This window comes from Pimephales promelas, chromosome 1, assembly GCF_988280905.1.
Source record: "Pimephales promelas chromosome 1, fPimPro1.hap1.1, whole genome shotgun sequence".
NCBI lineage: Eukaryota > Metazoa > Chordata > Actinopteri > Cypriniformes > Leuciscidae > Pimephales > Pimephales promelas.
This window is the reverse complement of record NC_142769.1, coordinates 51,371,995-51,385,354: the sequence shown is the minus strand read 5'-3', so window position 1 is coordinate 51,385,354 and position 13,360 is coordinate 51,371,995. Positions and strand designations below refer to the sequence as shown.

General features: G+C 38.6%; 1 protein-coding gene across 1 annotated transcript; it reads left to right on the top strand.

The window, feature by feature from the left end:
- Positions 1 to 4,720: 4,720 nt before the first annotated feature.
- LOC120461225 (C-type mannose receptor 2) lies at positions 4,721 to 12,897 on the top strand. Its single transcript, XM_089131737.1, is given in 6 exon segments — positions 4,721 to 5,267; positions 5,436 to 5,486; positions 5,847 to 6,215; positions 9,955 to 10,299; positions 11,505 to 11,511; positions 12,116 to 12,897. Coding segments are annotated over 6 exon segments (1,164 nt in total). The 5' UTR covers positions 4,721 to 5,266; the 3' UTR covers positions 12,507 to 12,897.
- The last annotated feature ends 463 nt before the right edge of the window (positions 12,898 to 13,360 follow it).

The following is a 13,360-nucleotide window of genomic DNA, read 5'->3' as shown; positions in this document are numbered from 1 at the left end:
CTGACTCTAGAGACACACCAATATTCCTGACTTGATCTTTAGTTGTTAGACCCCTAGTGTCAAGGTATGCATTCACCTTGAGAACTTCATCTTTGTTTCCAAACGCAATGACTTCAGTTTTTTCTTTGTTTAACTGAAGAAAGTTTTGGCACATCCAACTGTTTACTTCATCAATGCATGTGTCGTCTGCATAGCTGTGGTAAGAGATTCGGTTCTTTGTCATTATTTGGCTCATTGGGATCATATACAGGTTGAACAGGAGTGACGCAAGAATTGAGCCTTAAGGGACTCTGCAAGTCATGGATGTCCACTCAGACTTATGGTCCCCTATACTCACTTAATAAGTATGACCAGACCCATTTTAGGACTATCCCAGAAAGCCAAACCCAGTTTTCCAGCCTGTCAAGAAGCATGTTGTGATCGACAGTGTCAAATGCAGCACTGAGGTCGAGTAGTACCAGTACGGATAATTTGCCTGTATCAGTATTTAAGCGAATATCGTTTATTATCTTTATGAGAGCTGTCCCCGTGCTGTGATGCGATCGGAAACCAGATTGAAAATTGTCAAAATATCCATTCAACCTTAAGAATTTGTTCAGCTGATTGAAGACAAATTTTTCAATGATCTTGCCTATAAAAGGAAGATTTGAGATCAATCTTTAATTGCTCAATACTCTTTTTCACGAGGAGCTTGACAACTGCAGTTTTACGGGACTTTGGAAAACTCCCAGAGCGAAACGAGGCATTTACCACTTCTAGGAGATCTGCTTCTAAGCAGTTTAACACACTTTTAAAGAAAAGAAGTGGGGATTGTGTCAATGGCACAGACTGATGTTTTAAGGTGCTGTACTGTTTCTTCCAAAATTGTACCATTAATTTCTTTCTAAATCTTCTGAGGATGTGGTCTGATCTGACTGACCTCAGTGCCACACGAGGATATGCTAAAGCAAACTCACTGCACTTGCTTTCTGAGAGCATTTCACTGGGAATCTGGCTTAGGTTGTTTGTTTGACTCTAGAGGAGCAAAAAGAGTGCATGTGTTTCTGTTTCAGGTTTTTTTTAAATATATTTGAGAAGAAAGTCTGTCTAGCTTTGCCTGGTTCCACATTGAAAGCATCAATGCTGTCTTTATAGATGTTATAATGGACTACCAGTTTTGTTTTCCTCATTAAGCTCATCACATTTTTTTATTACTTTACAAAAAGCCTTTCTCATTTTTATTCTTCATTTGCGTGCCTCTACATATTTTTCTCGGTGTTTGTCATTGCTGCAGTAATTTTCTGTAAATTTGAATGTGAGTGAATGATCTGTTTGTTTGTATACTGTACTTCTATAGCAATTCACAGGAAAAATCCACCTCAGTATTTGCATTTCTATTTTCATCATTTGTTTTCCATGTTCTTCCACTTCTGATACTGACAGTGAACATTAGCATGTTTCTGCATCCCAGTGTAAGAAAAAATGAAGTGGACGTCGAAGATCTCAAAAATGAAGTTTATTTACAGCATAGCAGTGGCAAGGCACACGAAGCACCTTGGGTTCACCGGCGTCAGAATGAACCCCCGAACTCATCCCAGCGCAAACATTTTATACAGTATTACATCCGTTTTCCCCCTCAGCATGTAAATGAAGCTTTCTCTTCAGTGTAAATCAAGACAAACAGATTCGTCTTCTCTCTCAGCGTGGAGCTGAAACTCTGTCTTTAAATGTAAATCGAAGAGAACGATACAAGTGTTAAAGTGATACGGTCAAATGTTTAAAGGTGATAATATCTCTCAGAAACTCCCTAATCAAAATGGTTCTTGAATACCCACTGTCTTTCCCACTCTATAGGTGATAAACGTGACTCTGTGATACGTTTAAGATTGTAAGGAATTGATTCTATGATAAATAAGCTCTTTTAAGTGAAGGAACATTTCAATATATCTATATTGGAGTGGAAGTTTGATCGGAGCAGACTGTAATTTCTTACACCAAACACAATATTTAAGATGCACTCTGTCTCCATCAGCACAATATATCTTCATGTTGGATTATGTGTCATGAATGCTATATTTACACAATGTAATTGTTAGGGTTTTTGTTCCTGGTTCTTGTCTGTCATCTTATCCCCTGTTCTAGTCATGTGATCTTGCCTTGTGTTCCTCGTCTGTTGTGTCATGTTGGTTTCCCTTGTCTCATTATTAGTCCAGTATGTATTTAAGCCCTGTGTCTAGTTCAGTCTTTGTGAGGTCTTAATCTAAATCAGACATAGTAACCTTCTGAGGATGTGGTCTGATCTGACTGACCTCAGTGCCACACGAGGATATGCTGAAGAAAACTCACTGCACTTGCTTTCTGAGAGCATTTCACTGGGAATCTGGCTTTGGGATTTTGTTAGACTCTAGAGTAGCAAAATGAGTGCACGTGTTGTTTCTGTTTCAGGTTTTTTTTTAAATATATTTGAGAAGAAAGTCTGTCTAGCTTTACCTGGTTCCACATTGAAAGCATCAATGCTGTCTTTATAGATGTCATAATGGACTACACGTTTTGTTTTCCTCATTAAGCTCATCACATCATTTGTTTATTACTTTACAAAAAGCCTTTTTCATTTTTATTCTTCATTTGCGTGTCTCCACATATTTTTCTCAGTGTTTGTCATTGCTGCAGTAATTCTTTGTAAACATGTTCATTTGAATGTGAGTGAATGATCTGTTTGTTTGTATACTGTACTTCTATAGCAATTTACAAGAAACATCCACCTCAGTATTTGCATTTCTATTCTTATCGTTTGTTTTCCATGTTCTTCCACTTCTGATACTGTCAGTGAACATTAGCATGTTTCTGCATCCCAAACACAATATTTAAGATGCACTCTGTCTCCATCAGCACAATATATCTTCATGTTGGATTATGTGTCATGAATGCTATATTTACCCAATGTAATTGTTAGGGTTTTTGTTCCTGGTTCTTGTCTGTCATCTTATCCCCTGTTCTAGTCATGTGATCTTGCCTTGTGTTCCTCGTCTGTTGTGTCATGTTGGTTCCCCTTGTCTCATCATTAGTCCAGTATGTATTTAAGCCCAGTGTCTAGTTCAGTCTTTGTGAGGTCTTAATATTGTCATGTTGGTTGTTCTGTTTATGAGTCCTGTCCCCAAGTCTTATTTCTAAGTTTGTAGTTTGTAGAGTTTCTTAAATTAAGTGTGTGGCTCCTTGTTTCAACCTCTTTGTAACAGAAGAACTCGCCACAAAATGGATCCAGCATCTGCTAGCGGCCAGGCCCTAAGGAAATTCCTGCCCTGTTCTAGGATGGCCAGCCAATCGAAAGGTGTGTGAGGGACTTTTTGGCGGGCTGTCATTTAGGGTAATTAGATGACACCCAGCTCATGGACCTGTTTTGGTGCGGGCTGGATGACATCATCGCTCAAATAATGCCAGATGACTATACCGACTGGAAGGGTATATCGAACTGGCACTTTTCTTGAGCAGTTCTGCATTTACTGTGGGCTTGGCTGATGAAGAACTCACAGTACCCCCTGATCCTGAGTCAGTTCACGTCCCGCCCGTCCAGCCTGAGAATCTTCTCGTCACTCCAACCATCAAGCCAGCCACCGGATCGGTCTATTGCCGTCCAGGACTGGTTTCCAGCATGGCCGATTCCCTGCTGATGTCAGCACGTGTTTCCAAGAGGGCCATCGTGCCTGAATCTCGTTCCACCGAGACCGTCCTGCCTGAGTATCTTCCAGCCGAGCCTGAACTTCACGTCTGGTCTGCCCGGCCAGGCCAGGGATTGCTTACGTCTCGTCTGGCCAGGCAGAGACCGTTCACGCCATGTTCACTGAGGCAGTGTCTCCGGACATGTTGGCCGCCGCCGAACCGGTAGTTCCTGAGCCCAGACTGATCTCATGAAGTAGCGTGTGTATGACACGCCAATTCGTATTTCCATTTTTGGCGTGCTATCAACACGCATGATGGCTTTTCAGTGTATTTATGAATGCCGTTGACTAAACGTTATTACTGTATATATAAATATATGACTTACCTCAACCCCATCCCTAAACCTACCCGTCACTGGGGTTAATGGCATTTATGACTGTTCCCTTACCATCCTAGGAAAGAAAAACATACCTCCCCAGATGAAGATCTACATTTTGCTTTGTTTTGGTCGCTCATTTGACGGCGTGTACGGACACACGGAATGACGCGGACGTTAATGGCGTAGACAAACACGCATACACGCGGATAGCTCAAAATGCGTCGAGATAACACGCCACTTGACTCGAAATTGGCGTGTATGTTTGCGCAAAAGTCATGATGTCATGTTGCTGAGCCGGTGTCCGTTCCAGCCTGTGACCCCATAGACCCTCCGGGAGGCCATGGTGGAGCCAGCAGTTCAGGAGACGATAGCGGCGCAGTCTCCATGGTCCCCTCGTGGGAGCTACTGCCCTCAAAGTAAGCATGTCGGTTATGAGGAGTAAGTTACTGTCTATGGTCTTGTCTCAGCCTGTGATTTGCCGAGTGTCTTTTATAAAGAAGAAACATTTCTGGCTCCATCTTGCTAGGAGACCGGAGCGGTGGGCGGGAACAACTGGTGACTCAAACAAGAAATCCTCTGTATGTTAGAGCATCTCGTTTAACAACAATCACTTCAAACTTCTTGGACTTTGAAGCATTAAGTTCTGAATCAGGACACAATTTCTAGGTAACACTTTATTTTATGACATGCAAATGTGTTTTATAACAAACAAATAAACCATGAACAGCAGGAGTATGAAACAAAACAAAATTAAATTAAAAAAAGAGATGAATTCTAACAAATGTAACAGTGTTTTAATGTCCAGCGGTCTCGGCTCTCAGAAGAAGAAATATAAGAGCAAAACAAGTCTTCAAACCCTCTCCTCAACACAAACTCTCTCAATAGTCAAACACACTCCTTCATCTCACACACGTTTCTTTTCTTTGACTGGAGACTCAAACAGGGGTTTTTAAAGGCTCTCAGTAACCAGTATCACCAGTCTTCACTAATGAACTCAACACTCATCAATCAGATCATTAGTGGGTTGTTCAGCTCAAACACAAACAGGGAAAAAGTGACCATATGCAAATAAAGGGAAAGAGTTGGAAAAATACACATATAAGCAGGAAGTAAAATATGAAATAGGGTTCTTAGAGAAATAAACAAATGATGTGATGATCTGAATGAGGGATAAGAGCAGATATAATAATCACGTAGTGTAAATCTGCAGACAGAAACATCAGACTCAGGACAGAAACACACGACCTCTAAAGTAAGAACATGTTCATTCTTCAAACACAATTACACTTTCAGATGTTAATGTTGTCTTAATGATTTTGAATCATTTTAGCTAAAATGTGTTTAATAAATGATGATGTAAAACAAGTTTTTGTTTTATTTTATTTTTACTTTAGTTTTTCAACGTGTTTCATGTTAAAAGTGTTTTTCCTCAGAATGGACCAAACTCTATATTTCACTTTTCTTCTAATCGGTGAGTGTGTTTGTTGTTTTATTTATGCAATATTTTCTAAATGTCATAATCATTTTTTAACAAACACGTATTTATTACTTCAGTGAGCTCATTGTATCTGCATTCAATTATTGCAATCTTTAAATGAATACATTTTTAGCTAACTGTGACTTTGTATATGTACATTTCTGAAATACTTTGAGTATTAGTTCTGATAACAGAAGACTTGAAATTGTAATATGGACTCATGCACTTTCTGTAACGCTGCTTTGAAATTATGAGTATTTCTATTCAAATAAATGTAAATTGAATTGAATTTTATAGTTTGATCAGGTTTGACCCTGTTGTGAAAATCATTAAATCAAACGCTCTCTTTCACAGCTCTCTGCTCCGTATCTGAATGTGTTCAGCGTCAGTATCACTTTATAAACGTGTTGAAGACCTGGACTGAAGCTCAGAGATTCTGCAGAGAGAATTACACAGATCTGGCCACCGTTGACAACATGAACGACATGAACGAGCTGAAGAAGAGTGTGAATGTTGGAGGTGTTCAGTATATCTGGATTGGGCTGTAGAAGACGGGTGTTGATAAATGGCAGTGGTCTTCAGGTGAACCTGCGCTCTATCTGAACTGGGCATCTGGACAACCTAATGGTGGAGCTGAGGAGTGTGCTGTGATGAGTAATGGACAATGGCATGATTACCCGTGTAGTTTCAGCCTGACTTTCATCTGTAATTCATCTAACAACAGTAAGTGCAGCTCCCTATAATCACAATAAACATTCATTTATAAATTGATACTATATACTGTACACAATTACTGCAGTATTAAATGCTGCTACTTTTTAATGTGGTCATAAATGTAGAATATACTGATGATAGTTGTTACACTTTCAACTTCTTTATAGAAAATAAACTGATATTGAACACATTTGGATATTTGTTATTCATAACTGACATTATGAGTCTAGAGAATTATATTTTCAGCAAACTTTACACTGTAAAACCCAACAAGTTAAGCTAACTAATTTCATTTGAGGAAACCGATTGCCTCAATTAATTTAAGTTTATAAAAACAATAGTTATGAGTGAACTTATTTTAGTCAAGTTCACTAAAACAATAAAACACAATTAAACTTTACACTGCATTTAATACTGAATATAGACGAAACTTCACTTTATTGAATAAAAACAGTGAAATGACTAACTTTAAATGAACTCAGAGCACTTGCAGTTACTGCTAGCTCACAATATCACACACTAGGTCAAATCCAATGAGTTAAACTAACTCATTACATTTGAGGACAACGATTGCCTCAAATAATTTAAGTTTAAAAAAAACAATAGTTATGGGTACTCTGAAATTATTTCAGTTGAGTTCACAAAAAGTAGATATTGCAGTTGAGAAATTAAGTGATTAAGTGATTGTTGAGCATTAATGACGAACACCTGCTGTTAACATCACTGAAGGAACGAGAAACACAAGAACTACAACTGTATTCCCACCACAATATTACATTAAATCAACTGAAGATAAAATGTTTAAATCTCTCAAGAGCAGAGCAACTTCACAACCCCACAAACAGCATTGCCAGCTTCTCTTATTACTAACCAGTTTGACTTTTATCATGCGTCTACAGAAGTTGTTATGGAATGAAAGAGGTTTAGATGAAGATGATTTATTAAGTTTCATTTAAAGACACCATGGAAGTGGTCAGTGTTTGCTTTAGTTGGGCTCTTGACCCTTGACTTTATAACAACATGTTTTCCTCTGTCTGCTGTAACTGAGTGTTTATATAACACATTTGTTATGGCACAAAAGCCAAAAGAAAATTTTGTTTTGGTGATGATTTATGGAATGATGAATCATCATTTGGTGTCATAGAGAATAGAGAATTCTAGAGAATAAAACAGGTGATATATAACTTTTATTATTCACTATAAAAGAACTGTGTTTCTGCTGCAAGGCCATTGTTGTTTCAATCAGATTTTCAAAACCTCTATGGCATCATGCTGACTTACACAGACATCAAGAATCAGTATATACATCTCAACAATGGTGACCATTAAAAAACGATTCATGCTGCAATGCATGCTGGGAGCCATGTACAAGGTCTGTATTACGGTAGTACCCAGCATGCATTGCAGTATGAATCTTTTTTAATGGTCACCATTGTTGAGATTCATATACTGAATCTTGATATCTGTGTTAGTTTTGGTAATGAATGATATTTTCTGTAAAATCCTACATACTCATAACATAACATTGCTAGTTCTAATGTTGTAGAATCTATTTCCGAATACAACTAATAATATAATCAGAGATTAGACTCTAAATGAGATCAGTGAATCAAGTCATTAATTGATTGTCGTCATCATCAAACGTCGACCATCATCACCCAGTCACACTTTTCCTTGACTTTTGTGCCATGTTTCATAAACACTCAATTACAGCAGCCAAAGAAAAACTTGTAATACTTATCGTCCGTCCCAGCTCAGTCCTGGATTCGTGTCATATGACTTTTTGCTTAGTACAAAATACCCAATTTCAAATACGGATATTTCCAGGAAAAAATTACTCTGAAAATGATTTTAAAAGGTTTTCGAATAACCAAACCTATGGTTTTGTTTTACTTAAAAGATTTCAGAATGATACAAAGACAATAAATTCAAAAAGAGGAAAAGAAAAGAAAAGCGTAAATAGTCTTATAAACATAATATTTTATATGCCTTGATTAGGACTGTCTTTAAGCGTTACTGCCCCCTAACGCATATAAAATATTATGTAATCCTATTACAGCAATAATCCCTCACAAGGCATGCTAAAAGCTGGAAACATTCACAATTGCTGTTCCACACACAAAGAGCATTAATCTGGTGTGGTGACGGCGCAGTGGATAAGATCAGCCTGGTCTCATTGTTAATGCGTAGGTATTTTACGTTATTTGCAAAGACATAAAACATACGTTTGGTATAATATGTTTGGATAGATGCTGAAATGTATAATAATATGGACGTATCTGTAACATTTAAACGTAACATTATTACGTTTTTACAGCTACAAAACGTTAACGTATATTCTATATCATAAAAATATCTGTATAATTTCCCTTTTTACCATTTTATAGATAAATGTAAGATCCCGTAACCCTAATCCCAAACCTAAACATAACCATTTTATACACAATATAAAAAGGATAAAAAGTAATGGACAGGTGTGTTGGGAAATGGCAGTTTTATTAAAGAGTAACAAAACACTAAACCAACTTTTTTTAGTTTATGATCTGTAAGAATGGATCTTTATTAATACCAGTCACTGATTCGAGTAACTTTTTGACATTTGTGTATAAAGTGTTTCATTTCTACAATATATGGTGTAAGAAAGGTCTTAGTGCTGCCCTCTTCAGGTTGAACGGTGGCTACTGCAGTTGAATTTTCCTATTGGATATTCCGCACTTCGTGACGTACCCAAGTTTCAGCTCACCATGCGAGCTACGCCCTTGGCAGTATAAAAACCACTGTTCGTCAAAACCACTGTAGGGAGTCAAGAGTTGGAATTGTGAGAATTGAAAACGATCAAGTGTTTTAGCATCTATTTCGTCCCCTCTATCTCCGCTGGGGTCTGCCAACTTTTTCAGCATTTCTTGCGGAAATGACAAAACCGGTACCAAAAGCCATTCACATGATGATGCGTTGCAGTCGCAGTTTTCTCTGGCAGCATTGGTGGTTGAGGAGATTCCCCTCTCTATGTAAAGTGCTTTGAGTGTCCAAAAAGGCGCTATAAAAATGTAATGAATTATTATTATTATTATAAAAAGGTACGCAGTGAATGTTCTCGCTAAATTGCTCCCAAATGTAAGATTGTTGTATCTTAACAGTAGAGTAAGTACCCCTTAGTTCTATAATACTTTCAGTATAAATATATTTTTTTAAATTCTCCTGGTTGTTACCCCTTTATTCCCCAAACTTTACATATTGTTTCCTTATATTTACATGTAAGTACTTTATAGGTACACTATAAATACAGAAAGTTACACTGTAAATTCCTCTTAATTACACAGTACTTTTCAGCCTGTAATCTAAAGTGTTACCAAATAAAATTATTAAAACATAATCCATATCATAAAATTATAAAACTACTCTCTCCTTAACAGTGTGTAACATATGCTCAGCTCTCCATAACGCTTTCCCAGTATTTTTCATAAACGCTTATCTGCTACTATTCGTCTGAAGGGCTCAATCATCCTTTGAAGTTTTAAATGCGCCGCATCCACAACACACAATCAAGGAAAGGAAGCGAGAGAGCAAACAAACCTCACTACTTCCTTATATAGCGCGGGTGCTGTTGGGACTTGTAGTGCCCCAACCATGACCCATTACATATAATTGATGTTAAATCAGCAATATTTGAATGACATGTGTTTCTGATGCTTTCACCACTGCTTTTACTCACATTAAAAACCATAATGTTCATGTGTTTTTCTTAAAGTGAACACAGGACTCGTCTTTGTCAATCAGACGAAGAACTGGAGAGACGCTCAGAGTTTCTGCAGACAGAATCACACTGATCTGGTCAGTGTGAGGAACCAGAATGAGAATCAACAGATTCAGAAGTTCATCAATGATAATCACATATCGACTGATGTCTGGATCGGTCTGTTCAGAGACTCATGGCAGTGGTCAGATCAGAGTGACTCCTCTTTCAGAAACTGGAATTCTGGTCAACCTGATAATTATGGAGGAAATCAAAACTGTACAGGGATCAATCAATACGCTCAGGGTCAATTGCATGACATCTTTTGCAATGGCCTATATACTTTTGTGTGTCATGAAGGTGAACAGATCCTTTCTCACACACACACACACTCCATCCATCACCTCCAGATATCTTATGCTACGTTTACACCGGACGCGAATAGCGCGTCAAATTCGCGTCTACTACGTCTAGTGTGACGCTCGGCCACTTTGTGTTAATTCGCGCGTCAAGAGCGAAACTGACGCGGGTAAAATAAAAAGTTTGAAGCGAAATTTGCGCGCTTCAAAACCGAAACCCGTTGACGGCCATCTTTATGTTGATCAAGCATTCATCGAGAGATTCACCGCACTGTATTTGCTCTACAGAGCTAGAACAGCGCCGTGGGGATTAACGTCGCCGTATTTGTGTCCACCAGACCCTTCGGAGGCGAACCGTTTGCCAAATTTCACCATTTGCTCGCTCCAGGAGCTGCGCTGTAGAGTCCTGCACGGGACTGTTTTCTTCATCCCGTTCCTGCCCGCGCCCGCCGTATTTCTGACCATTCCCGCCCGCTCCTGCAACGTATGCATTACACTCCCGCCCGCACACGCAAAACTCAGAGAATTTGATCCCACACAATAATAGAGATGCATTGATTTTGTTTGTTCTCCCGTCCCGCAGGAAAAAAAAAACACATATTTGTGTTGCTATTATTAAAGAGATTCATGGGGTTGTGTTATGAACTGCTCCGAGACTGGGAGATGTAGATCCAAATGCAGCTTTATTAAGATTAGTCGTACAGGCAGGGCCGAGAATCAGCAGACAGGACAATGGAGAATACACAGTGGGAATCCAAAAAACAGGCAGAGGTCAGGGCAATAATCAGAATCCAAGAACAATCCAAAGTCAAAAACAGAAAAACAAACACGAGAAAACGCTCAGAAATGCAGACACACAGTACAACAAGACTTCGCCAACAGTGAATGTGAACACAAGGTATATATATAGACCGACGAACAGGATGAGACACAGGTGAATGCAATCAGTGAATGAGGCACAGGTGAATGTGATCAGTGATGATGAGTCCGGGCAGTGAGTTCTGGGAACTGTAGTTTGTGAGTGATAATAGTCGTATCTGGAGTGCCCTCTGCTGGCTCAAAAGGGCACTCCAGCTGGTGACCGTTACAGGTTGTTTGTTACGTTTTCCTGGCCTGCATGTATTCTGATGCACTGATCAGTAAGACGAATAGTAGCCTGGCTATCGGGGACATCTAAAACGCTTAGGCTACCGTGCATTTCTTTAGACTTCAAGTATTTTAATTTTAGCTATTGAAGTATTCCCTCATAGGTTTTATTGGTCCTGGAGTAAATGTGCAGAAAGCATGTCTGAAAGCAGCTAGCCTCGGAGAACACAGAAAGACAAAACACACATACCATATTTTCTGCACTATAAGGCGGACTTATGGCACTAACTGAATCATTCGCGCTTAACGCGCCAGACGCTCAATGGGCTTTATGCCCAGCTGCACTACTTCCTGAACTTCAGCCAGCTCCTTGTTTCCTGTCTGCCATTATTGGCCAAATTGATTAATTCAGGTGTGTCTGATTATTGTTGCCATGACTACTGAGGTCAAGCACACCTGAATTAATCAATTTGGCCAATAATGGCAGACAGGAAACAAGGAGCTGGCTGAAGTTCAGGAAGTAGTGAAGCTGTGCATAAAGCCAATTCGTGCGAACTTGACGCTCGTACCGCGCTAGTGGACACGCACCGTTAACATTGAAATCATTTGCACCTGACGTGCTATTCGCATCCGGTGTGAATGCACCATTAAAGTTCACGCTACATGTCTGACATGACAGATTCCTCCACAGTGTGTGTTCTGCATGTTGTTTTTGATCAGTCTCTCTCTAGTGTTTGCTTGTGGTGTGTTTTGTGTCCAGATAAACTGATTCTGATCACTGAGACTCTGACGTGGACTGAAGCTCTGAGATACTGCAGACAGAATTATACGGATCTGGTCTCGGTTCATTCAGTCCAGATGCAGGAGGAGGTGATGAATGTGGTTAAACGTGCGTCTACTGAGGCGGTGTGGTTGGGTTTACACAACTACTGCAGCATGAACATGTGGCTCTGGTTGAGCGGAGAGATCGTGTGCTATCAGAACTGGGCTCCAGGGAACGGCACGAGACCGGAAAACTGCAGACTTGAGAAGAGAAAAGGAGCAGTTCAGTCTGGAGGAGATCAGCGCTGGATCAGCCTTCCTGAAACTCACAAACTCAACTTCATCTGCAGCAGATATTAGCACTGAGAAGATGACAATGTTTGTGTTCTTTATTTTTCTTATTTACTTTCATTTGTTTGATTTGTTCTTTAGTAATTTCTGAGTGAATCTTCTAATTATATTTTAATAGACTCTATTATATCTCAGTGCTAATTATCTTAACATAATGTGATCTTTTTAAAGTTTTCTGACATCAATGAATATTCTTTAGATGTCTAAAATACTAACACAATATATGTGTTTTTTAAGACTCTTTTTGTATATCTGGTGTTTTCATGTGTCTTTATGTTTTTCACTAATCTTATCTGTATCAATAACTGTTGAATATGATTCTGTGAGCAGCAGCTCTTAAGAATAATCATTATTTGTCTGAGATCTGGTTTATATGTGAAGTGAAGTGGTGTCACAATGAACTGTCAATTAAATGTAATAAATAAGTAAAATGTATATTTTATTGTTGGTGTGTTATGATATTGTTGGTGGTTGATATTTAGGATATGATGTCACTTACAAAACATCCATATTTCAGTTTAGTGGAATAAATCAGTGGAAACAATATGATGCATCATTCGCAGGTTTTTGATTTTAAAAAAAAAGGGAGGACATGATTAGGAAAATCTATGCCTTAAATTGTGACCTGTTCTTCAAATAAAGCAATCAAATTAACTCAGAAGACTTTAAATAGTGCACATGAATCATATACTATTTATGCTACATTCATGAGTTTACATTTACATTTCACACATAAATCGAAGATCTTTTAGAGAGATATAAACGAGAGAAATAAATTAGCCTACCAGGTTTTTATTATTATTATTATGTAGGCCAACTAGTCTTCAACTAATTCTTGGGATATGGTATCATTCATTTATTTT